This window comes from Sceloporus undulatus, chromosome 1, assembly GCF_019175285.1.
Source record: "Sceloporus undulatus isolate JIND9_A2432 ecotype Alabama chromosome 1, SceUnd_v1.1, whole genome shotgun sequence".
NCBI classification, from domain to species: Eukaryota; Metazoa; Chordata; class Lepidosauria; order Squamata; family Phrynosomatidae; genus Sceloporus; species Sceloporus undulatus.
In genome coordinates, this window is record NC_056522.1 from 81,524,938 (window position 1) to 81,552,260 (window position 27,323).

General features: G+C 45.0%; 1 protein-coding gene across 5 annotated transcripts in view; it reads right to left on the minus strand.

Moving 5' to 3' along the window:
* Positions 1 to 27,323, minus strand: part of ARID1B (AT-rich interaction domain 1B) — a 525,082-nt gene that overhangs the window by 397,618 nt on the left and 100,141 nt on the right. For all 5 annotated transcript variants that reach the window (XM_042445231.1, XM_042445228.1, XM_042445230.1 and 2 more), the window contains exon 3: positions 17,382 to 17,519. In XM_042445231.1, coding sequence (XP_042301165.1) covers positions 17,382 to 17,519 — 138 coding nt within the window. The remainder of the gene's footprint in view (positions 1 to 17,381; positions 17,520 to 27,323) is intronic.

Below are 27,323 nucleotides of genomic sequence, written 5' to 3' on the forward strand. Positions count from 1 at the left end.
CAAGAGATCTAATTTGACTTTCCTTTTGCTCTCAACTTCCACCAAAATGTCATCCAGGTACAGATACAACGGAATCCTTTTTTGCCTTAGAAGGGCTATTACTGGCACCAACACTGTGGTGAAGTCTCCAGGAACTGATGCGAATCCAAACAAGAAAGCACCAAATTGATAACACTGTTGATTGAAGTTGAATCTCAGGTATTTCCTGCAACTGAATTCAATGAAACATGCAAATATGCCACTTTCAAATCTACTAAAAGGAGATAATCTCCTAACTGCGAATTCTCTAATATAGGGCTCAAGCAGACAGGGCAGCAGGAGTGGCCTGAGTCCACTCCTGCCCTGATTGCCACAGGAGCATGGCAACCAGACGTTGCAGTCCCAAGGGCACCCACTGCTGCCATGGTCCTCAACGGGCCACAAAAAGGAGCACCAAGAAACCACTCCTTTTACAGCTGCTTTTGAACTGCATTTGGTGGTTCCAACATGGCCTCCAAAAGATCCAGGGGCATGCATCGTGTGCATGCCCCATCCTCAGATGAGCCCGACAGCAGACCTTCTGGACCATCTGTTGGAGGCTACAGTCTGCAAGATCTCCATTTTGAACTTGCAATACTGAACGAATTCATGGAGGTATTTCAGACCTAGTGTCCAGGAATGCTACCAACACACACTCACACGGCTGATAAGAGCCTGCTGGGCAAAAGGTAAACAATGCCAAGTTGCCAAGAAGCAGTTCCTTAACAATGCCAAACAACGTCCAATAGAATAAACCACTAGCCAATCCAAAGTTCAGGATTACAGAGAGCAATACTACCAGTCCAGTCCGAGGTCAAGAGAGCCAGAGGGTTGGTCAAAGTGTCTGGTCCAAGGTCAAGGATTCAAAGGGAGTCAAGGGTCTAGGAAGCCAGATCGAGCAGCATTCACTAATGAGAACTAATAGTCTCTGGCACGAGAGCTCAGGTGCCTTATATCTACTTTCCTTATCACAGTTGCTGATTGCCTAATTTCTCAGCAAGCCTCTTGGAATGCCGAAGGCACATCCTTTCTGATCTCCTCTGGCTAAAGGTAGGAACCTCAATGCTCTGCTGCTCTATGTCTCCCAAGTCTGGCACTTCTACTGGGGCAAGGCTGGACTGCTCAGCCCCAGGCTCTACTGGAGGAGATCCCACAGAGCTAGGGTCTGGCTGAGCCAAATCCACTGGGAGGGCAGAACTGGGGCCTGGCACAGCTTCAGGTTCCTCCTGCACCTGAGGAGCCGAGTCCTCCTCGTCATCGTCCTCGTTCTCGTGCTGGCCATGACATCTAGTACCATTCTGTAACCATCCTTCAGCTTTAACTATGTGGGGGGGGGGGGACTGAGCAAATGCCCTGATATCTCTGATTGTGAGGCGCATGTTCCATGGCCCCCATCTATAGAAGCAAATGTTCGTTTTCTTTTTGGTCTACTTCTATTTTTACTATATTTATTGGAACCAGTGATATAAGGTATCTTCTTCTCAGTCTTTTTGAAAACTGAATGTTGTAACCTCCTGAAACTACCTTGAGAACCATCAGTTGTTGCTAACCTCCACATATGATTGAAGAGAAATACAGTGGGCCCTCCTCTTATGCAGGGATCCGTTACAGATCCCTCCACATAAGGGGATTTCTGTGCGTGCTGGAGCCCCATTAGAAGTAATGGGGCTCGCGCCTGCAGTGTACAGTGGCACAATTGCGCCATTGGCACACGCCCCATTACTTCTTCCAGAGTGCATGATGGGCTTTTCTGGTGCAGCTTTGAGCATATGCTGAAAGCCGCGTATGCCACACCTGCGTAAAACGCGGGCATACTGTAATCTTCCCCTTAACAGCATTTCTTTCCTGACAGTACAGTGGTACCCCGGGATACGAATGCGCCGCCTTACGAAATTTCCGGGTTACGAAAAAAATCCATTTAAAAAAACTGTTCCGGGTTACGAAAAATTTTTTGGTGCTTTTCGGCGCTATTTCACACGAAATCGCGGCTTTTCCCCATTAGCGTCTATGGGTTTTTCGGCTTGCGAAGTATTTCGGGTTACGAAAGCGGCGGCGGAACGAATTAATTTCGTAACCCGGGGTACCACTGTATTGAACTTTTCCACACCTACTGGAGTGTTCAGCTCCTCTTCTTAGTTGATGTTGCCCCTGATGTCTGAATTGGAACCTTGCTTTCTCCCTTTGTGACAGAAATCCCCTTCCTCCTTGAAAGAAATAGTTTCCATTTCTAAATATCTTTACTCTAGATTTTTCGTTTGCCCAGATGGGCAAAATCTGCTTTTTATTTCTTTTCTACCAATGCATTTTCTAAAACATTTTCACCAAATAGACCTTTCTTTTAAAAGGGGCATTTATCAAATTGGTCCTAGATTTTTGGTCAGCCTCCCAATGCTTTAAGTACAATTATCTTCTGCCTATAGTTGTTGCTTATATTGATCTGGCTCCAAATGCTGTGTCTGCTACAAACTGTAGTACAGTGGACCCTTGTTATACGCTGGGGTTTGGTTCCAAGATCCCCCGTGTATAACAAAATCCGTGTATGCTCAAGTCCCATTAAATATAACGACATAGCAAAATGGTGTCCCTTATAAAAAATGGAAAATCAAGGTTTGATATTTGAAATTTATACTTTTTTGAAACATTTTCAAACTGTGGATGCTTGAATCCATGTATAAAAAAATCGGTGTATAAGAAGGGCCAACTGTACTTTATCTAATTTCTTAATGCATGTTGTAGAACACATGAAGAAATGTCTTCCAACTCTAAGACCTCTTGTATCCATTCCAGCCCTTGAAAACATTGAAGCAGCTACCGATGCCATGATGGACAACACTGCTGTGTCATGGTTTTCTGAGTGCAACTTCTATTCTTTGTTCATTCATATCCTTCAATGATGTATCTGCTTCCCACAGGAGGACAACATGAGAAATGGTACGTTAGTACTTACCTGAGAGACGTCCCTTTCCAGCAGAGAAGGTCCGGGCATCCTGATGTTGGGTTGCTCCGCCTGCTAAGGCTCCTGGAGGCAGGACGAGAAGTTTAAACAGAGGCCCGGGGCCCGGCCCCGCCTCCATGGGCGGAGCGACCCCCAGAGACCTCAGTCAGTGACCAGCCCAGCGACTGGCAAATCTTGGAATGTATTGGTGTCCAGACTTGGCCTCTAGAAGGCAGAGGCCTGAAGCTCGGAGAGGAGAGAAAGAAGGAGAGAGAGAGCAGAGTGTGTCCCGACCCTGGCCTTAGGCGGCTGCAGGTAGACAGGGTGGGAAGGATGCCCGGACCTTCTCTGCTGGAAAGGGACGTCTCTCAGGTAAGTACTAACGTACCATTTCCCAGCAGAGAAGGGTGCCGGGCATCCTGATGTTGGGATTTACAAAAGCTGTGACCCAACCAGGGGGGGCCTGCTGATGCCTAGGTGGAGTCGGGCACTATTTTTTGAAGGACCCTGCGGCCAAAGGCCGCCTCGGCCGACTGGAACTTGTCGAGCTTGTAGTGCCTGGCAAACGTGGAGGGAGTTTTCCAGGTAGCAGCTCGGCAGATTTCTGCCAGGGGAGCATTAGTGGAGAAAGCAGCCGAGGTGGATGAGCTTCTGGTGGAATGCGCCAAGATGCCGTCTGGCGGAGGTAGGTTCATGGTCTTGTAGCATTCGAGGATGCAGACCTTGATCCATCTTGACAGTGTCGACGATGATATCTTTTTACCCTTGGATCGCGGTTGGAAGGAGATGAAGAGCGATTCTGACTTCCTGAAGGCCGCAGTCCTCTTGAGGTATATTTTTATGGCTCTGTGCACGTCCAAGGTATGCCAGGCCCTGTCCAACTCACTGGTCGGGCGAGGGCAGAAGGTGGGCAAGACGATGTCCTGGGATGAGTGGAAAATCGAATTAACCTTGGGAATGAAGGTGGGGTCTGGCCTCAACAGAACGGAATCAGGTCTAATGATGCAGAGTTCTTTCCTCACCGACAACGCTCCGATCTCTGAAACTCTGCGGGCCGATGTGAGCGCTGTCAGGATGAGCGTCTTGAGGGTGAGGAACTTGAGAGAGGCCTCCCTCAGCGGCTCGAAAGGCTGTATCGTCAGGGCTAGCAGTACCTTGTGTAGGTCCCAAGATGGGAATCGGTGTCTTGTCGGAGGGGCCCTGTTGGAGACTCCCTTGAGTAATCTCCTAATGTGAGGATGGTGTGATATCGCCGCGGCCTGTTCGTGTGGCAGTATCGAAGTGATTGCTGCCACCTGTCTCTTTATTGTGTTGGGCCGGAGGCCCTGGCCAAAGCCGTCCTGGAGAAATTGGAGTATTGTGGCAACAGAGACTTGAATGAAGTCCTTCTTCTTTCTCTTACACCATCTCTTAAACGCCCTGAAGGTGTACTCATAGATCTTCATGGTGGAAGGGCGCCTCGATGCCAGGATGGACTCGATTACTTCAGACGAGTAGCCGTAACTGGTTAGCATGTCCCTCTCAATTTCCACGCGTGAAGCTGAAGCCAGGCGGGATCTGGGTGATGTATCTGGCCCTGAGCCAACAGGTCTGGCCTGGCTGGGAGGGGCAGACTCTGTATGGACTGGCTGAGAATCTCCGAGAACCAGGGGCGTCTCGGCCAGGCCGGGGCTATGAGGATGATCTGTGATCTCGTCGTTCAAATTTTGGACAGAAGGCGTGACAGTAGCGGAACTGAAGGGAAGGCGTATAGGAGACCCTCTGGCCAGCTGCAGTTTAGGGCGTCGAAGTTTTCTGCCCCCCTGGGTCTTGAACCTTGAGAAGAACCTGGGGGTCTTGGCGTTGGCCGGCGATGCGAACAGGTCCAGGATCGGGCGGCCCATCGTCTCTGTTATGGATTGGAAGACTTCCGGATGAAGGCTCCACTCTCCCTGGTCTATATCGGTCCGACTGAGCCAATCTGCTGCGGTGTTGAGTTGTCCCTGCAGGTGTTCGGCCTCTAGGGACAGCAGATTTGCCTCTGCCCATGATAGCAGGGCCTGGGCTTCCGCCATGAGGGACCTTGATCTTGTGCTGCCTTGACGGTTTATGTGAGCCTTGGCGGTGATGTTGTCCGTACGCACGAGGACTGACTTGTGGCGGATTGACTGGCCGAAGGACTGGAGGGCTAGGCGGATCGCTCGGAGTTCTAACCAATTGATGCTGTGAGCTCGTTCCTCCGGGCTCCACCTCCCCTGGGCCAAGTGTGGTCCGCAGTGTGCCCCCCAGCCCCGGAGACTGGCGTCCGTGGTGATCTGGACTTTTTCGGCCGTCCAGATGGGTCGACCTTTGTGGACTGTTGGGGCTATCCACCACCTGAGGGACTGGCGAACTCTGTTGGGCACTAATATCTTGGCATGGCTCTTTAGCGCAATGGCCTTCTGGTGTGGCAGCAGAAGCCACTGGAGGGGTCTGGCGTGGAATCTCGCCCAAGGTAGGCACTCGATCGCAGCGATCATCAGACCCTGTAGGTGAGCGAGCGACCGGAGACTGGTGCGAGAAGATCGCAGCACCTGAAGTGTTGACCTCCGGATGGACTGGATCCGGTCGGGCGGGAGGCGGACCGTCCCCGACCTTGTGTCTATCAGGGCTCCCAGGTGGATGATCGTCTGACTGGGGTGAATGGAACTCTTGTCCAGATTGATCAGGAAACCGTGGTCTTCCAGGGATTTGAGTATGATGGTGGTGTCCCGGATGGCTTGAGACCTTGAAGGGGCCCTGATCAGGAGGTCGTCCAGGTAGGGGTGCACATGGAGGTGTTGAGTCCTCCAGTGGGCGACCAGGGCTATATTGACCTTCGTGAATATTCTGGGCGCCGAAGAAAGCCCAAAGGGGAGGGCCCTGTATTGGAAGTGGCGCCTGCCATATCTGAAGCGTAGGAAACACCGGGAGGATGGGTGAATCAAAATGTGAAGATAGGCATCCTGTAGGTCTAGAGAAGAGAGAAAGTCCTTGTGGCGAAGGCTGTTGAGAACGGTTTTCAGGGTCTCCATCCTGAATTTTTTCTTCCGGACGAAGCGGTTGACTGCTCGCAGGTTGAGGATGGCTCTCCAAGTTCCGTTTTTCTTCGGTACCAGGAAGAAAGTGGAATAGCACCCTTGGCCTCTTTGAGCATCTGGCACAGGTTCGATGGCATGAATGGCGAGTAGACGATCGATGGCTTCCAGCAGGAGGCGATGCTTGTTGGGGTCGTTGGGCTTGGGAGAGGGGATGAACGTGTTGGGAGGAGTGCGATGAAACTCTATCTTGTATCCCCTGCGGATGGTGTCGAGGACCCACTTGTCCGACGTGGATCGCTCCCAAGCCCCTGCGAACCCCTGGAGACGGCCTCCTACTGGAGGGGCACCGTCATGGCTGTTGATTTTTTGAATTGGATTTGGAGCCCCCTCCTTTCTTGGGGGAGAAGGGGGGGTCGATTTCGCTTGTTGAACTTGTTGTCGCCCCATCTGGGCTTGGTGGGCCTTGCCTCTCTGGACTGAGAATGAGAGGGGGAGAAGGACCGTGATGATCGAAAGGAAGACCGGTTCCTGAACTGTCTCTTGTCGTCCTTTCTTCTTGACGAGGGCAAGGTCTTCTTTTTGTCCTTGCCCTCGATCAGCACCGGTTCGAGGGATTCGCCGAACAATTTAGTCCCTAAAAAGGGAGTAAAGGCCAAGTTTTGTTTGGATCTGGCGTCTACCTGCCAGTTTTTGAGCCAAAGCTGACGTCGCACTGCTAGTGCCGCCGCCTGGGCCCTGGCGCACTGCTGTACACAGTCTAGGGTGCCATCTGCCCCCAGAGCCAGCGACTTGGTGATCTTATTGATGGTCTGTCGGACCTTGGTGTCTGCGTGGGGCAGCAGCTCCTGCAACTCCTTGGCCCACTGCAGTGATGCACGCATCGCCAGAGAGACTGTAGTGGCTGCCCTTATGGCTACCGAAGTGGCTTCGTGTGCCTTCTTGAGAGCCCCCCTCGGCCCTTCGGTCCTCAGGATTTCTGAGTGTGTCCTCGCCATCCCTGGTGAAAACTGTCGAAGAAACGAGGGCAGACACCGGAGCGTCCACTAGGGGGACCCTGAGACTATCCATGACTCCGCGCTGAAGGATGTACTGCTTCCGAATTGCGCTGTGATTGGGTCTAGAGGCTGCTGGTGTCTTCCATTCGTCTCTCACGATCTGCATAATGTTGGAGGGACATGGAAGTTCCTGAACCGTGGTGACGGGGGCAGGAAAAAGATCTTCTCCCACCCTGGGGAGATCTGAGTCCGGCGCAGGAGCAGAGGGGGGTGGCAAGGCGATGCCCAGGGTTTTGATTGTTTTCTTTATCAATGTTGGATAGTCCTCCGGCTTGAGGAGTCGCGAGGACATGGGAGCGTCACTGGTCGAGTCTCCTTCGTCCTGAGAGAGCTCTCCCTCCTCGGACTCGGAGGCCGCAGAGTCTAAGCTGGCCGGTGGACCCTCGTCCTCAGAGGAATGGGGCGAAGAAGATCGAACTCGCTTGTTGGATTGGGTTGCGTATCGGGCCCTCTTGGCTGGGGGGCGATAGACCTGAGATCCATCGGAGTCTGAGTCCGACTGCGAATCCCGCCTCTGTGATCCTCTGGATCTGGCGGCCTGGGCTTGGGCCTGGGAGTCTAGGGGCCTTAGTATCCTAAGGTCATCTGGGGACCTGGACTCTCTAGGGGATCCGCGATGCGCGGAGTTGGAGGAGGAGCGGCTCCTGGCTAGATTGGCCGACTCGCGGTCCGAGTCGCTGGCATGGCGGCCGCCATTTGTTGCCGCCTGGCCTAGCATCCCCGCTTCCTGGTCGCCCCTAACATGGCGGCCCCCATAGGAGGCCGCATGGCCTCTTGACCCCACTTCCGGGTCAACAAGATGGCGGCCGCCATCTCTGTCCGCGTGGCCAAGATGGCGGCCCCCATCTTGGCCCATGTGGTCTCCGCCCCGATGGCCCACCACGCGACCGCTGGCGTCTGCATGGTGCCAGATGTTGGGCCCTCCCAGCCCAAACCACCCTTGGGGGGCGAGGGGGGCCCAAGGGAACCCCCATTGGGGGGGGGAAGGGGCCGTTTGAGCCGCCCGGTGGCTCGGCCGCTGGGCCTCTGGCTGCGGAGGGGCCCTGGAAGAAGGGGCCCGGCCACCCCAGGAGGGGGGAAAAGAGCGGAGGGGCAAAGGGGCCGGCGCCCCAGGCTTGCGCCGCGCCGGGCTGGCCCCCCCGGAGCGCCGCCGTCGCTCTCTCTGCGGGGGAGCGCAGGGACGTCTGCGGTCCCCGACTCCCTGGGAAGCCCCCGGGGAGCGACGCAGGGCAGGGGGGGTTGGCTTACCTCTTCCCCTGGCGTCCGTCGCGGCGGCGGTAGAGGCCCACCAGCGTCCGGCCCTGGCCGGGTCGGCTGTGGTGGCCTGGGTCCTGCAGCGGGCCGTGAGGGATCTCCCTCCGCCCGGTGCGGCCCGGCTCCCACTTGACCTCCTCCGTCTGCGGTCAGAGCCTCTGGGCGCGCTTCCGGCAAAGCCGGGGCTTGCCCGGGCTGAGTGGGAGCCCGCTCGCCCGCTGGCCTGGCCTCTTCCTCGCTGGCCATGAGGGAGAAGGCAGAGCGAAAGGGAAAGGAGAGGAAGGAAAGAAAAAACTTTTTTTTTTTTTTTAGGGAGAAAAAGGAAAGAGAACAGAAAGGGTAAAAGCCAGGCCAAGTCTGGGGGAGCCAATGTAGAATCTTCTAAGCAGCTGAGATGCGTCCTACCAGGAGCTAGGCAGGAGAAAGACTGAGGTCTCTGGGGGTCGCTCCGCCCATGGAGGCGGGGCCGGGCCCCGGGCCTCTGTTTAAACTTCTCGTCCTGCCTCCAGGAGCCTTAGCAGGCGGAGCAACCCAACATCAGGATGCCCGGCACCCTTCTCTGCTGGGAAATTAAAGCAGAGACAGGGCCATCAACCAGTTGAAATGATAACTGGTCCTTCAAGTCTTTTTCATATGTGTACACTTTTTTATTGTGTCCTATAAAGCTCTTTTGAGTTTACAGATGTTTCCCACTCTAACCCAATTAAGGGATGAAACAGATCGTCCCTTTGCGCCAGCTTCAGGGAGGCATCAGAATGTGGTGTTTACACACTGCGCACTCTGATGCTACCCCAAAGCCGGCATCATGCTGCCCACCCAACTGCACATGCCCTGGCTTTGCAGCACTCCGACAGCATGGTGTTTACATGCCACACACCACAGGAAAGCAACAAAAATGCAGCAGCGCTGGAAAAGCCAGTTTTTTGCTAGCTCATCTGTTTTGGCCCTAATTCCTTTAACATTTCAGACATAGGTATTTGAATTGTTTGAGATGACATTTTCTGCCACTGTTTTATTGTTTTTTTATGACTCTCCATTTTCCTCCTTATTTAAATTTTAATCAATGTTCTCACCTAGTCAACAGTACTTTTTAAAGCAAACTTTAAAAATGCTCTCCATCAAATACAGTAACTTGGTTTTACCATACTCTTTTATTGTTTCTAAGTCTGTGAAATCAGCACTGTCTCTGTCTGAGACCACTGAGTCTGCATACACAGAACCTAAGTCTGACAAATATTTTCTCTTTATTGAAATCTCTTTATTTCCCCTAGATTCTGTATTAATTGCATGTTTAGTTTTTGCATTATCTATACTTTTCTGGTTTTGAATTAACCAATGTATCCCTATACTGTGTCTGTGAACTACCTGACTCTGGCCTGTTTTCTGCATCTCCACTAACGTTACTGTGTCTGTATTAAACAGATGCAATAAATTCATTTCCAAACTTTTTTCATCCAAATTAAAAGTCACTGGTAAGTCATGCTAAAAAATAGGAATCACTTGGATTAATTACATTACTCAAATTCATTGGATGGAAAATGCTTCAATTATTAAATGATAGGTGAATATGGGCTTGAAGCTCCATATTTATTTTGTCTTTCATTAAAGATCTTATTACAAAGAAAAAATGTATTCTGAAGTTGATGCTACTGAACCAGTCTCATCATGATTGAGTCTGGCTTCCTATATCTTAAGTGTGATTTTCAACAAATATAGAGGTAAGAAAGTGCATTGATTGCTTATTAGCACTCAACTCACATCTGAATTTAAAACACTCCTTTTCCTTCTGGACAAGAATTGTATTTGATTGACAGTGTCAGCCATTACATATGACTGCATGTTTGACTGAGTGGAGTTCCCTGATTGGGCTGAAGGTTGCCTTGCTTCTGCCCAACCTCTGTGTTTAAATCAGCAGATTCAAGATGGTGTCTAAGAGCCTCAACAAAGCCAATAACCTCCACATGTCCCCTTACTGCTTTAAAATTCTTGTCAGATAAGTGTTTTGGCTTTACATTTTCCATTAATTTTACTTTTTTAGGCTTTCTACTCTTAACAGAAACTATCTCCCTGGGTCTTACCACACCCCAGAGCTGCATGAAATATTGCCCTTCCGACTTGCTGTTGTTTAAAGAAATAAATATGTAGCAGCAATGGTCAGGTGTCAGTAAGGTAGACCTAATTGCAATCCCACTTTTATTTGTTGGATGGATACCTGCCTCTGTGAAAGATGAATTCTAGAGATTCTGTCAGGAGAGCTGGTTGACCCTCTGGAACATGATGGAAGATGGAACTGAGGACAGCACTGCAAACAGGGAATTGAAAAATATTGCCAATACACTTCCTTCCACCAGCAGGAAAGTTTGATGGATCCTGGTTCACTGCATGAATACAAGAAGTCCTTCCAAATGTGAAAGTAGCAAGCCTGGATCCAACCCTCTATGTTTATTAAAAGGTTTATTTTCCTTCAATATTATATTAAAAAAGAAAGTATTTATTTTACTTGGGCGTTGAACACAAATTAATGATGACAGAAAAGCTGTTGCTGTAATAGGTACATGTATTTCAAGACCAGGTAAAAGCCATGAATGTTTGGTGCCTTGCGGAAAAACACCAAATATAGAACACAACTTTGTTTCTTGTAGCTTACAGCTGTACACGTTTATAAAACTGAAAGGGCAGTAGGTTAAGCAGTTTCATAATGGTTTCAAATTGTAGGCCATTGTGTATATTGCATGCAATGTTCGATGCACTCTGCGACAAGTCTGACCTAATTCCAGTCTGAGCAGCAGACTGAAAATACTGTTGCGGTTTGAGAAAAGTACAAGTTATTGGTATGTTTATTATTCCTTTTTTAAAAAAGCTTATACTACAGATTGAAAATGACATCAATTTCCCATTAAGAAAATGTGCAAATAACAGTAAATAATAATAATACAGTTATTATTATTACTGTGTGATTGAAGCAGGGAAGGGAGCAAGTCACAGACAATAATCTCTCCTCCTGTTCTGTGCACAGAATCCTTCACTGGACCAAAAGAACACTCTGTCAACATTTTATTCTTTATGTTAATCTATATATCTTAAAAACCAAACAATATATGTCAGAAGGGAATGATGATGTAGATCTTCGTTTTAAATATATATAAATTCAAATAGCAATTGAGTTGTCTCAAAGAGCAATATACAGAAATAATGGAGCTATTTGCAAACATAAACGAAGGTATCATACAGAACTCCCATAATGATTCTGTCCAGTAAATACAGTCATAGCTCTGCACTTGGCTCTAATAATGAAGGCTTTATAAAGGCTTTTACTACTCCAGCTCCTGTTTTCTCCTTGTCCTCTGTCTATCTGGAGGTTTTTGTAGCAGTATCAACATGGGGGAGATGGTGAAGGAGGGCTGGAGAAATACAGACTTTTCATATTGAGTTGGAGCAATACAGATGCAATAAATGACTAAATAAACCGAGCTTGAGCTGGGAAAGGGCAGGATTCTACTCTAGCCAATCCTACTGTGGCTGTGTGCCTGTCTACCAGAGGAAATGGAAACTGCCAAAATCCCTTTCTGGGTGTGCATGAATAGCAAAACGAAAAGGGGAGAGGAAATCAGGTTCCTCCTCCTTCCCCTCAGCTACCCTCACCACGATGGAAAAAGCACAGGCTTATAACTTATTAACTGTCATCTTGGCCTCAGAGGGAGCGATCAGGCAGACCCAGCAACATCAGGGACTGCCTGAAGGATGAGACTTCTCCCTCCTTTAACTCTCACATTGTATTTTGTATTGTATTGCAATTTTTTACTGTACACCGCTATGATCATTGCGGAATAGCAGTCTATAAATAAAACTTATTATTATTATTATTATTATTATTATTATTATTATTAATTTGGCCACCCAAATGCGAATCGTAGGAAATGTAGAGATTGGTGAAAGAAAAAGTCATTCCTTCAAGTTGTCTCTGGAAGATCCAAAATGTGTTCGTTTAGGCTTACCTGACCTGGTTGTTTCATTACACGTGTGCATATTATTCGTTTTGATTAAAACTACTGCTGAAACATGTCAAACTATCCTTTTTAATGATGTAGGAACCTATCTCGACACTTAAATGTTATTTCTGCCTCTGGTAACAAAATTTCTGCTTTATGAAGTAATGCTCAGGAACAAATCTATTTCATTAAATGAGGTATTTGTTGGTGCTGTTGTTGTGTGCCTTCATGTCATTTCTGACTTATGGCAACTTTTTCAGAGGGCCCTTGCTCTTGCCCCTGAGCCTAAAATAAATAAAAGAGAATTATTGTTGCTTTGTACTACTTCTAGTAAGCAAGCCATGCTGACACGAACGTCACATAGCCTTCTGTTTTTTAGATCTTACTTCACCATGGCTGTTTAAATCCATTTAACAAAGATTTATTCAACATCATTATTTTCTAGCAATTATCTCTCTTTGCATCCTTCTCCCTTTTGGGAAAAACATATTATTTTGCAGCATGGTTTTAATTAAGAAGTTGTATTTAAGGGCCCTATCACACTACACTGTTATAGTGCTATTATTCCACTCTAACTGCCATGGCAATATTCTGTGGAGTAATGGAGTTTGTAGTTTACTCAGACCCCGGAGCTCTGTGTCTAAAAATTCTAAATGCTCTTCCTAAACTGGAAATCCAGTTGTAGTATGAGAGGTGATTCTAAATGGTTTTGTTCAACCTTTAAATATTTCTCTCATCATTAAGTGAATGACACCCAGCTTGAACATCCCTTTTTCCACAGCCGTGGCACTGGGTCAAACAGGGAATCAGCAAATAGTAGTGCTAATGAAAAAAAGCTAGAACAACAGCATTCTGGAACTGGGAGACACAAAACAACTCTCCAAGGCAGCCTTACATACCCTCAAAACAGCTCTGGAGGGCTGGGCAACCTTCTTGGAATGCTTCTGGCAGTATAGATTGCAGAGGAGGAACGTTCTGTTGCAACGATTAGAAGAATACTGGATTGAACTCCCATTTTTATATAGCTTTTCCTATCAGGAAGCCTATTTGTGAACATATGAAGACTGTTCTACACATTATGGCTGCATCAATAAAAGTATAGTGTCTAGATCAAGATAAGTAATAGTGCCACTGTACTATGCTTTGGTCAAGCCCCACCTGGAATATTGTGTCCAGTTCTGGGCACCACAATTCAAAAAGGACATTGAGAAACTGGAGCGTGTCCAAAGGAGGGTGACTAAAATGGTGAAGGGTCTGGAAACCATGTCCTATGAGGAATGACTTAGGGAGCTGGGGATGTTTAGCCTGGAGAAGAGAAGGTTAAGAGGTGCTATGATAGCCCTGTTTAAATATTTGAAGGGATGTCATATTCAGGAGGGAGCAAGCTTGTTTTCTGCTGCCCCAGAGAACAGGACCCGGAACAATGGATGCAAGCTGCAGAAAATCAGATTCCACCTCAACATTAGGAGGAACTTCCTGACAGTAAGGGCTGTTTGACAGTGGAACACACTCCCTCAGAGAGTGGTGGAGTCTCCCTCCTTGGAGGTCTTTAAGCAGAGGCTGGATGGCCATCTGCCAGGGATGCTTTCATTGAGAGTTCCTGCATGGCAGAGGGTTGGATTGGATGGGCCTTGCAGTCTCTTCCAACTCTACGATTCTATGATTCTAATCCCTATCTTCCACTGCCTTGCCCAGATCCTGCAAGCCCTTGCCCATAACCCCCCTGATCGAGTCTATCCATCTGGCTTGTGGTCTTCCTCTCTTTCTTCTACCATCTACCTTTCCTATCATTATTGTTGTTTCTTGTGATCTGTGCCTTCTCATTATGTAGCCAAAGTACAATAGTTTCAACTTGATCATATTTGCTTCCAAAGTGAGCCCTGGTCTGATCTGTTCAAGAATCCATTTGTTTGTTTTCTTGGCTCTCCATGGTATCCCAAGTAGACTTCTCCACCACCACATCTCAAATGATTTAATTTTCTTTCTGTCTGCTTCCTTCACTATCCAGCTGTCGCATCCGTACACGGTCATTTGGAATACAATGGCCTGAACAATTCTGACTTTAGTGCTCAGTTGTATGTCTTTGCTCTTCAGTAGATTTCCCAGTTCTTTCATAGCTGCCCTTCCCATTCCTAGTCTTCTCATTTCTTGTCTGCAGTCTCCATTCTAGTCAACGTTTGATCCTAGATATGGGAATTCTTTAACTATTTCAATTTCTTTGTTGTCTAGATTGAATTTGTGTCTTTCTTCTGTTGTCATTATTTTTGTTTTCTTTATGTTCAGTATCAGACCTGCCTTTGCACTTTCATCATTCACCTTCCTTATTAACTGTTCCAATTCCTGGATGTTTTCAGTTAATATTATGGTGTTGTCCATATATATTAAGTTGTTAATGTTGCTTCTTCCTTTTTATGATGTTTTCAGCATATAAATTAAACAAGTAGGGTGAATAGGATGCAGCCTTGCCTGACCCCTTTGCCTATTAGGAACCACTCTATTTCTCCAAATTCTGTCATGACAGCAGCCTTTTGTCCTTGGTAAAGATTTCTCATCAGGACTATCAGATATAGTGACACCCCCATGTCTTTGAGTGCAGTCCATAGTTTTTCATGATCTATACAATAAAATGCTTTGCTTTAGTCTATGAAAACACATGCTGATTCTTTTTTGGAATTCTTTGGTGTGGTCCATTAACCATCGTATGTTTGCAATGTGGTCCCTAGTGTCCCTTCCTTTTCTGAATCCTGCTTGCACCTCTGGAATTTCTCTCTCCATGTCGGGTTGGAGTCTATGTTGCAGAATTTTGAGCATCATTTTGCTACTGTCCTATAGTTGCTGCAGTTTTTTGTATCTTCTTTCTTGTGGACTGGTATATATATCGAGCGTTCCCAGTCTGTTGACCACTGCTTTGTTTTCTATATTTGTTGGCATATTTCAGTTAGCACTCAAGTTGCATCTGTCTGTAGGCACTGTAGCAATTCAATTGGGCTATCATCTGTTCCTGGTGATTTATTTTTTCACATTTCCGTTATTGCAGATTCCACTTCACTTCTTAGAATTTGGGGTTCATCTTCATATGGCTTGGTTTCATCTTCATATGGCTTCTCATTCCAAATATCATTCATTCCCTCATCTCTTTTGTATAAATCTTCTGTGCATTGCCTCCAGCATCTTTTTATTTCTTCTTGTTTCTGTATAATGTTCTTTTTTTCTCCGCAGAGCATCCCTGCCTTCAGTTTAAACTTGCCTCTATTTTTTTTTCTTACATTGTTCTTCAATTCATCTGAAATGTTATTCAGGTCATATTTTGGTATAAGGAAGGTTTTTGCTTTCTTCATCAGCTTAACTCTGATTTTTGTTATGAGCAGTTCATAGTCTGTGCTACAATCAGCTCCTGGTCTGGTTTTGGCCGCAAGGACAGAGTTTCTCCATCTTCTTTTTCCAACTATGTAGTCTATCTAGTTTTTGTGTTTATTAACTGGTAATGTCCAGGTGTATAGTCTCCTATCTGGTGACTTAAGTAACAAATTAATTAATGCAGCTGTCTGACTTAAACCATTTAAATCATTATTTTTAATAATGGCAAATGAAATCTCTATGATTTTAACAGCCAGCATTGCCAGAATAATATGCAGACCTTTTGTTCTGGAAATGCCTTATTAGAATATTTATCTTATGATAGTGTTGTTTCTTTATATTAGTAAGGTGACAAGAACAGTGACGTATGTAGCATTCCTAAGACTAAAGTAAGGAAAACATCACTAGTTATTAGTTTTGGTTGTATTTTATCAATATTGTTTGGGAAATCTACTAATTTTCTCTCTCTCATTCTCATAGACACACATGCATGCACATGCACAAACACACAGAGTGTTATTCAAATCCTTTGCTGGCACCTAATATTTAGAAGCCCAGATTTGCTAGAGTGAAAAGGAGATACTGAATGCATTCACATCTTGTTTTATTGCTTCTTTTCCAGACAGACTGTGGTCATTCCTATGACTCTATTGCAACACAGTCTGCGAACATACTTACCTGAAATAAGCACAACAAAATATTTCCAATATAGCATATTTGTTTGCATTCCTTAAATGCTAGCATATTGAGTCACCCTTCTACCTCTTCTGAACTTAGTTATTTTACAAACAAATATCACTTAAAAAACAAAAACTCACACATATAAATGTGCTCTTGTTCATTTTAGCATCCTTTACAATAAATACATGGCAAGATCTCTGAAGTCAGTAGTATTGTCACCAATTACACATTTATTACATTGCCTAATGTATACTTCAGAAAATGTAATTTCTCCTAAATTCTAAGTAATCTTTTAAGATTATTACAGGTCCCATCAAAACACCAAAAGCTAGTTCTAGAAAGTTCCATCTAGCTCTGTGCAGGCCCCACATGAAGAAGTTCACTTCTCCTAAATTTCAGAATAATCTCTTAGATATTTGAGAATGCCCTTTTTATTTTCAATCCAGACGCCAAATTCAGATAACAAAGGCCCAAAACACATGAGTCAAATAAAACAGCTTCCGACCACTTGGGGGGGGGGGGGGTTCAAGTTAAAATCACTCATGCTCCCAGAGCTGCCAGAAGCTGCTCTGATACCTTCAAAATTAAGTGGAAAAAATCAGCTCCTGCTAATGCCAGCTTGGGAGTGTGGTGGCAGCCCGCTTTGGAAGCCTGAGGCCTCTCCTTGCCACTCGTCTGCTTCACCTCAACCTTCCTTCTCCTGAAGACTCACCAAAGTCCAAGCCTAATCCCTTGGGGCTAAATCAAAGCATTTGGTTCTGTAAATCCAAATTGCACTCCCACCCTACAAGGCATACCAAGACCTCCCATAAACTGAAGAGACATATAAGCCTAGTCTAGTTATTGCTATGACATGTACCATTTCCACCAGTTTAACTTCTCCAAATAAGTTTTATAAATTCAAGTCGCTACATTTGAGAGAAAAGAGTGTGCATTCACAAGATTGCACATACACAAACACTATTTAAATTCAGCTGTGAAAGAAACAATAGTTGACGGTTCAGTTCCCATTCTTTAAATGCACACAGAAACAAGTATGTACCAAAAGGCTTACCTGCTGGGTCTGATATCTCTGCTGGGCCTGCGACAGATACTGGGCCTGGGGAGGCAAGTGCTGAGGTTGTGGCTGTTGGTTGTAATATGGCTGTTGGCAGTAACCACTTACACCTTGTGGACCATATTGGGGTGGAATCTGTTAAGGAGGGAAAGCCAGAAGAGACATAAATTGAGAAGAAAAATTCATGTCTGCAATTCTATTTCTATTCCCATTGATACAAAGATTAAGAACTTTTAAATGGAAGTATTTAAGTGAAACTTTATTCTATTCTATTAAATGAAAGCACAAAAATTCACTTCTCCAATAATCATTCTACCAAATCAAAAAAGACTAGAACATATAAGCAACCAACTATCGACAATGCAAATCCCATAATCTATAGAAAGGTTTAGAACAGAATCCATGGGCCTTCAAAGCAATCACCCATTCAGGCACTGACCTCATGTGGATCAGCTCAATTTCAAAGAAAGAATTTCACAATTTCACCAATAGATTCAGCAAGCTATTTCCATGTCCAGGTTGACTCAGTTTTCCATCTTTGCATAGGTCAGTAAAATTGTTTTTTGGGGGGGAACTGGCTTACAGTGTGTAAACTGGTTAGAGAGTGCTGAGTTCACTATGAAGCAGTATAGAAATGTAAATGCTATTGCTATTTCCCACAGAGGAGTATTATTTCTCTTCCTTTATGTCTTGAAGCCACTGCCTACATGTTCTCTCAACTGATAAGTTTCTCTCCCCTACCGACATATATTTGTGAAGGACTTTCTAAAATCACAAGCAGATAGATACAGAGAAAAGTACTCTTGCAAACATTGGTTCTCCCAAGCTGCTCAAGACTTTTCAAGGAGAATACCAGCACTCTGACTTGGGTTTACAGTTGGTATGCTATGATTCTGTCAGACTACATCAGTTACAATTCTGGCCCCTGAAGTCTCTACCTGATGTTTCTGTGTCATGTTCATGGGCAGATCATCATACAAAGCATTACTGTAATCCATTTGAAAGGTTACTAGACCATCAAGCACTGTCCCTGGACCAAGAACATTTGCTGATGATGAACCAGACAAAACTGGTAAAATGCACTCATGGCCACTGAAATCAGCTGAGCTACAAGTGTTAGGACTAGATTAAAGAGTACTTCCAAGTTACATTCCTAATAAAAAAATTTTTTTAAAAAAACATTTATTTGTATCCCGCTTTTCCTAGAGATCAAAGCGGCTAACAACAATCAAATTATGGCCGAAGCTATAGTACAGTATAAACAGTTAAAAAATACAATTACAAACACACTAAAAAACAAACAAACAAACAAACAAAAAACCCCGAGTACTCCCACCGGCTCCTCCTCCTCCCCTTCAGAAGGGGAGCGGCAAAAACAGAGTCTTGGCGCTCTCTGGGCGCAGTCCCTGGTGTTGTGGGGGGTGGTTCTGGCGTCCCCTACTGCACAAGTGTGCCACTGCGCAGTGGCAGTGCTGTAGATGGTCCGGCAGGGAGTCCTCCAAACTACAGAGTTGCGTAGGACACAACAGCCAAGGCAGCAGAGGTACAGCCCAGCAAACAGCACAGTCCAGGGGCCTTTCTTGGGGGGGCGTGGACGAGGAGGGAGCCGGCAAGCCGGTTAATATGCACCGCTCTCATCGGACACACACACCCTCACCCTTCCCCTAGGTGTTCCTCAGCTCACAGGCAGTGTTGTAGATGGTCCGGCAGGGAGTCCTCCAAACTGCAGAGTTGTGCAGGACACAACAGCCAAGGCAGGAGAGGTACAGCCCAGCAAACAGCACAGTCCAGGGTACCAAAAGATGTTGAGAGATCAAAGAGCAGCAATAGAGCAGCCATGTCAATAGCTAGAAATTCTGAGCTGAAGCAAACTGCCCATAATGAGGGCCGCCAACATAGTTAAATGAAAAGTAGTGTAAGGTGCAATACATATTTATTTCTTAGGCGGTTTACAGACCGCCCTTTTGGGGTGGCCTGTTCCTGCCCCTTTCCCTGCCGGATCGGGGCCTCAGCTGCCACAGTGGCAGCCTATGAGGTCCCGATCCACCACTTCCCAGGCCACGGGGAAGCGGTAAAAGGCCGCTTCCCTGCGGCCTGGAAAGGGGTGTCCTTGGGACTTCATGCCCCAAGGACACCCAACAGCGGCGGGGATGAAGAGAAAGGGGGCACTCGGCCCCTTTCTCATTTGTGTTGCTAGCGCAGCCGTGTAAAGGCTGCGCCCAGCGACACAAACCTGGAAGGAGCTCCGTTTCGGAGCTCCTTCCGGCTCTGCGGAAAGGATGTCCCAGCGGCCCTCACGTGGCGCCGGGACGTCACTTCTGCGCCGCTCCGTTTGGAGGCAGCTCAGTCGTGACGTCCCAATGGCGGCCCCCATGTAGAATGGGTGCCGTCATTTTGTACGCACTAGGTACGTACTAGGGTTAGGGCGTCTGGAAAGGATGCCCTTTTCTAACCCTAGTATGTGCCTAGTACGTACTTTTTGCCCATCTGGAACGGGCCTTAGTGATGGATGGGCAACTTATTTAAGAATGTATCTTTTAACTAACAAAAAAAATATGCATACAAGCAGGATAGGGGCAGCAGATTGAGATTGACAGTTAGTATGTCCTTCCTTTGGGAACCCACGACCAGAAGAATGTTGGGTGGGCAAACCTCGATACCATTCCCAATGGCTACAGTTGCCCTCAATTTCTTTCCCAACAAAATGTCATCTGTCAAAGTTGACCAAAACATTCCAATGTAAATGGATAAAGGGACATAAATCAGACATTAGGAATGGGAATACACAAAAACCAGTAGCAGAACATTTCAATCTCCCTGGGCATTCCATCTCAGACCTCAGAACAATGTTCCTTAAACAAAAGAACTACAAAGGTAAACTGGAAAAAGAAACAGCAGAATTCATCCACAAACTACAGTCCCTCAGTAATGGATGGAACAAAGATAATGACTTCCTAGCTCATGATACATTTCATTATACATTTCCCTGGCCTCGCATCGGGAGGTATGGAGACGCACTATCCACAATGCTGCAGCCTTTTTTTGAAAGCTCACACCAAACGAGTCTTGAAGAGAAACGACAACGCAGAAAGAACCACAACCCGGAAACATCACCCAAGGAGACTCTCAGCTATGCTTTCTGCAACCGGACTTGTTTATCTCGGATTGGCCTTTTTAGTCATCAACACGCTTGTAGAGAGCTCGGGATGAGTCCTTCCTGAATCTTTGTTCGCGAAGTAAAGCCAGAGAGAGATACATTTCAACACTTTCTGACTCCATCCTCAGGAAGGCGTCCAATACTCATCTATTCTCTTCACCAAAGGCTAGTTCCTATGCCAAACTGGATTAGCCACTTCATTTCCACACACAAAGGCTAGTTTTCAATGCCTTTGTCCACAAATGACCATTGTTATAACTGGGCTTGTTACTTTATTTCTATACACAAAGGATTTTGAATTTGAATTGACATACTTACATACCAATGGCATATATTAGTCTGTACCTGGCTTCCAGTCCACCAGATGCATCTGAGGAAGTAGACTGAAGTCTACGAAAGCTCATGCTGCCAACTTCTTTCTTTCAGTTAGTCTCAAAGGTGATACAAGATATCTCTACATACTGATTTCTATGTATCTAGCCAGACTGAAATGGGTTTAGATTAAAAGTGAGTGAAGTATGGCCTATAGGTTACATGCACCTCCAGACCCCCCCAATACACTGTGTTTTTAACTTTAAAAGTTCCCCTGCATTTTCTACGGAGCATGGGGGACAATTTTGGCATGTTTTGGTCCCCCAGGACTAATTTCAGCCAGCTAGGTATTTGGTTAGAACTGGAAGGAATAAAATATGCACTTTTTGACATACTGTATTTATAATTTTCAATATAAGACATATACGTACATAACATAAAATGTTGCCAAAATAACCTGACTGTTGTGTTTGTAGGTGATCCAGCTATGCAATATATACAACAACTGGTATCATTTCTGAGGGAGCTGTAGCAAAAGTACTTCAATTTTTCATGTCAACGTATTTTTGATGTACTGAGATTTTGAATAGCATTGCTAGTCTTCACAGCAAGAGCCAAATAAATAAGTCTACTACAACAAAACAGTCAATCAAATCTAAGGAAATGTAATCTCTCCTTCTATGAAAATACAGCATGATTTCATTGCCATGAATGGATAAAAACTGTCTGCCACAAACACTAGATGTCATTATAAACTGTTTCCTTTTCCAATTCAAAAGAAAGTCAATACATTGATATACATTAGTCAACAGTTTAAACAGCGATTGAAGTAACACTGAACTGTCCCCTTCAAGATAGATCATTCTTGTATAGCAATAAACTTTTTAAAGAAACACCAAACCAAACATTGTCTACTTTACAAATTAAAAATGTTCACTGAGGGTTACATACTGTAACTCCAAATAAAACAGAAATAATATAGCCAACAGTACTAAAAAGCCACTTAGGTTAGAAAAAGGCATATCCTAGTACCTAAAACCAAGGATGCCTAAGAAGGGTCCTCTGATAATTGTAAAGATGAATAGGTTCATGTGGCAGTTTTAGACCAGCAGTCCTCAAGCAGCAGTATATACATGCCACAAGTAGAACAGAAGTGTTTTCATAAAACACTTTAGGTATAGGAGGCACTGCGCTCCAGTGGTTCTGATCCTATCTCTCGGGAAGGTTCCAGATGGTGAGGCTGGAGGATTGCTGCTCCCGTAAAAGGGAGCTAACATCAGGCGTCCCACGGGGCGCCATTTTATCCATGCTGTTTAACATTTACATGAAACCTCTGGGACAGATCATCCGGAAACATGGAGCACAGTGTTATCAGTACACTGATGACACCCAGATCTATCTCTCCATGCCTCCGACTGATACAGTGACTAAGGAAGGCATCTCTCCTCTGGATGCCTGCCTGGAGTCAGTAATGGGCTGGATGAGGGAAAACAAACTCAAGCTGAATCCAGAGAAAACAGAGGTACTTGTGATAGGTGCTCCAAGTCCAGGCAGGGAAATTTATCATCCTGTCCTAGATGGGGTTACGCTCCCCCTAAAGGACAAAGTTCGCAGTCTGGGAGTACTCTTGGATTCATCCCTACATTTGTCATCACAGTTGGATATGATGGCCAAGAGTGCTTGGTACCAGCTTCGGCTGATACACCAGCTGCGTCCCTGTTTGGAGCAAAAGGACCTTGAAACAGTAGTACACGCACTGGTAACCTCTCGTTTGGATTTCTGCAATGCGCTCTACATGGGGCTACCTTTGTACCAGGTTCGGAAGCTTCAGTTAGTTCAAAATGCTGCAGTTAGGCTGGTCGCCAGAACATCCAGGGCAGACCATATAACCCCGGTATTAAAATCTCTTCACTGGCTGCCCATCAGCTTCCAGGCTCAATACAAAGTGTCAGTTATTACCTATAAAGCCCTACATGGCTTGGGCCCGAGCTACTTGACGGAGCGCCTCCTCCCACACAATTCTCCCCGCACTCTCAGAACATCAGGAAAACATCTATTAGATTGTCCAAGAGTGAGATTGTCAATAACTCACAAGAGATCATATACATCGACAGCACCAACTCTCTGGAACAATCTTCCTGACGAAATTCAAGTCTGCCCTACTTTGGATGCCTTCAAGAAGGCTCTGAAGACATATTTATTTCGATTAGCATACCCATCTAACTCTCTTGTAGTCACTACTTTTGATAGAATTGCATTTTATTGATAGATTTTGACTGTGTTTTTATGTACTTTAATATTTGAAGATATATATATATATATATAATTTAAACTGAATGTAATTATATTCTTGATTTACACTGCTTTGATCATTGGAAAAGTGGTATATAAATAAAGTTTTATTATTTTATTATTTTTATTATAACAAAAGAATTATACTCCCTCAATCCACATGTCTTCTTAAAAGTGTGACTTGCCATTTCTTACCAACACGGACATACATTATCTATCATGACCTTCTGGCATGGTAGCAATCATGGCCATGCTATGTTTTCTCTAATCTCTAATCATGGTCACAACTCCTCCTTGGTACAGTAACAGAAAATATTAAAGAGTTGTGAGAACCACTGTTTTAGATGTTTAGGTCCCATGATCCATTTACATAAAGGAAAATTACCATCCTCATAAATAGTATTCCCTAGTACTCACTGATATAAGCAGGGACTGTGATTTCCAATAATTCCCCAATTACGCAGCAGGCAGCCAAAAAACCCATTCCAGAACATCAGGGGTAAATCCAGGACAACATGAGAAGTTATTCAGAAACATCAGTAGAAAGGAATAATCTGCTAAAATTGCCTCCCTTCCTTCTACTAGCTGGATTAGAATTCCTTCTACTAGCTGGATTCTTTCTATGAATAAAATAGCATTTTTGTATATAGCTCAGTTTCTAAATGTGTTTATAAGTCTGCACTAATGCTCACAGGAATACAAAGTAAGTTAATTTAGTCATGTAAATCTAGGTTAGACTCTATTGACCAACATGCCTCTTTTCTATAGGATGCTAGCATATACAGTTGGCCCTCCTCTTATGTGGGGATCCGTTCCGGATCCCTCTGCATAAGGGGAAATCCATGCATGGTGGACCCCCATTAGAAATAATAGGGCTCGCACCCATGGCACACAATGCGCACACAGTGTACAGCAGTGCGCACACGTGCCATGGACACACACCCCATTACTTCTTCTGGAGCGCATGCGGCATGAGGGGTTTTTCCAGTGCGGCTTTCATCGTATGCTGAAAGCCACATATGTCGTGCCTGCGTAAAACGCAGGGGCACGATATAAACTAGCATCGCTCATTACAATGGTAATGTTCCATGGAATCTCTATAGATACTTTGTTATTAAACCTTTATTAATCCTAATATAAAACCTAATTTTAGAAATAAAGGGATGCAAAAAGGAATCTACGCATTTAAAAAAATCTATTATCAAAGAATTAGAGGCAATCCAATGATGGAAACATTATTAAAACAAGGCAGAATTCCATCCTGCCTAAAGGAGGCTGTTGTGAGACCTCTGTTTAAAAAGCCATCCTTGGATCTCATAATAATGAAAAACTATCAGCCAGTGTCTAACCTACCATTTCTGGGCAAGGTTTTGGAACGTGTGGTGGCTTCCCAACTCCAGGGATTTCTGGATGAAACGGATTATCTAGATCCATTTCAATCTGGTTTCAGACCTGGCTATGGAACAGAGACAGCCTTGATCGCCTTGGTGGATGACCTACGCAGGGAACTGGACAGGGGGAGTGTGTCCCTGTCGATTCTCCTGGACCTCTCAGCGGCTTTTGATACCATCAATCATGGTATCCTTCTAGACCGGCTCTCTGGGATGGGGCTTAGAGGTTCTGTTCTACAGTGGCTCCATTCCTTCCTGGAGGGGCGAACTCAGAATGTGGTAGTGGGAGACTCCTGTTCGACCCCCTGGCAACTGACCTGTGGGGTCCCTCAAGGTTCTGTGTTGTCCCCTATGCTGTTTAATATATACATGAAACCACTGGGAGAGGTTGTCCAGAGTTTAGGGGTGCGGTCATTGAGTGTCATCAATATGCAGATGACACTCAACTCTACTACTCCTTTCCACCTCAATCCAAGGAGGCTGTCCTGGTCCTAAACCAGTGCCTTTCTTCAGTAATGGACTGGATGAGGGCAAACAAGTTGAAACTTAATCCAGACAAGACAGAGGTGCTCCTAGTCAGTTGGAAGGCAGGTTGGGGAATAGGGATCCAGCCTGTGTTAGATGGGGTCACACTCCCCCTGAAGACACAGGTCCGCAGTTTGGGGGTACTCTTGGGCTCAGCTTTGAACCTGGAGGCCCAGGTCTCTGCTGTGACCAGGAATGTTTTTGCACATTTAAAACTTGTATGCCAACTGCGCCCGTTCCTTGAGAAGCCAGATTTGGCCACGGTAGTACATGCCTTGGTTACATCCCGTTTGGACTACTGGGTTCTACATGGGGCTGCCTTTGAAAAGTGTTCAGAAAATTCAGCTGGTTCAAAGAGCTGCTGCCAGGCTATTAACAGGGGCAGATTACAGAAACCATACAATGCCCCTGCTGAAACAGCTTCATTGGCTGCCAGTTTGCTTCCGGGCACAATTCAAGGTCCTGGTTATTACCTACAAAGCCCTACATGGCTCAGGTCCACACTATTTGACAGACCATTTCTCTTGGTATGAACTGGCCCAGACTCTAAGATCCTCTGGGGAAGCCCTTCTCTCTGTACCAACATCATCACAAACATGGTTGGTGGGTACACGAGAGAGGGCCTTCTCAGTGGCTGCCCCTAGACTCTGGAACTCCCTGCCCAGGGAGATCAGAACGGCTCCCTCCTTGATGGCCTTCCGCAGGCAGGTGAAGGCCTATCTGTTCACACAGGCATTTAGGGATTTACTATAAGGACAGGCTGGGATGTTCGATGTTGGACCAGTTTAAAAATTCTTTTTAATGTACTTTTTATTTTATTGTACTTTTTATTTTATTGTACTTATTATTATTATTATTATTATTATTATTATTATTATTATTAAATACTGTGAAGCCACTGAGTCCCAGTCCTGGGAAAAGAGCAGGATATAAATAAATAAATAAAGCCATTTTATGGAGTTTTCTAAGACATGTGTGCAGAGGAAGGGCTTCAGGACTAACTTAGCAGTAGAACTGTCTATCTAATCCAGAGGCTAGGCTTATACTACCATCATATTAATGTAGGTTAATTAAAATACTAGTTTTGGTTTTATTTTAAGTTTTATTTTTAAGTAAAGAAAAAAAATCTTACTTTCCCCTATTCCACAAGTCTTCTCCTCCTCCATTTCCAACCTAAGTATCAGCTCTGATGTGAAGGCCTGTGGAAAAATTAGGGGGGAAAAACTGTCCATGTTTTTCCTGAATCATGCTAAAATCAAATATTCCATATTTGATTTTCTTCCTTTTTTAATTTTTCTTCCCCCCTCCCCCCATTTCCCCCCTTTTTTTCTGGGGGAAATGGGGGGGACAAGAAAAAATTGAACAAAAGGAGGAAAATTAATTATGGAATATTTTATTTTAGCATGATTCAGGAAAAACAGGACAAAAATGTTTTCCCCCCCCTAACTTTTCCAACGGCCTTCACATCTCTAGCTCTGATACATCTAATCTAAGAATCAGTTATCTTATTATCTGTTTTCTGAGTTATATTTAATTTTCTCTTTAAGAATAAAAACCATGATCCTAAATACATTCTCAATTGAAATAAATAGGAAAAAGATCTTTCCAAGGAGGAGACTTCAGCTTTCTATGGGAACGAGATCAGTAATTAATCTGAGAAGAAAATGAATATATACTTTCAACTTTCCCTAGAGCTAGAAATAAAGTAGTTTGCACTGGGACCAATCTAAAACTTACAGCACTCTTCTACATGCCTAAAGGTTAAAGGAACACCCATCAGTTGAAAAAACAGAACAAGGAGGAGATACTGAATTTTATTTCTTCCAGAGGCAGTATCGGTGCAGTTAGAGTAGCATGTCTCTGGAAAAGAATGCCATCATTCTTCAGGCCTGTATTAGGTGATATCTATGTGAGAAATGACCCATGGACATTTTTTGTAGGTAAAAGAATTACAGTACTGTAGCTGCAGAAGCACAAGGAAAAACCTCTTTAAAATTTAGAATATCTTCAAAATACTGCGGGCTAAGATATAATAGTAGCACTGTTCAGAACAAAACAAAAATATAAATCACTTTATAATTTTGTGCAGAACTGAAATTGTTGGGCAAAGAGTACCATAAATTTACATCAAGCCATATATGAACTCATAGAGTTCAAATGCAAGTAAGACTGGCAACTAAAACTAGAAACAGGGTAAACATCAAAATATGTTTTTCCACAAAATAGTAATAGAAGTGACTAGGAGTCTACTTCCAGTCTTCA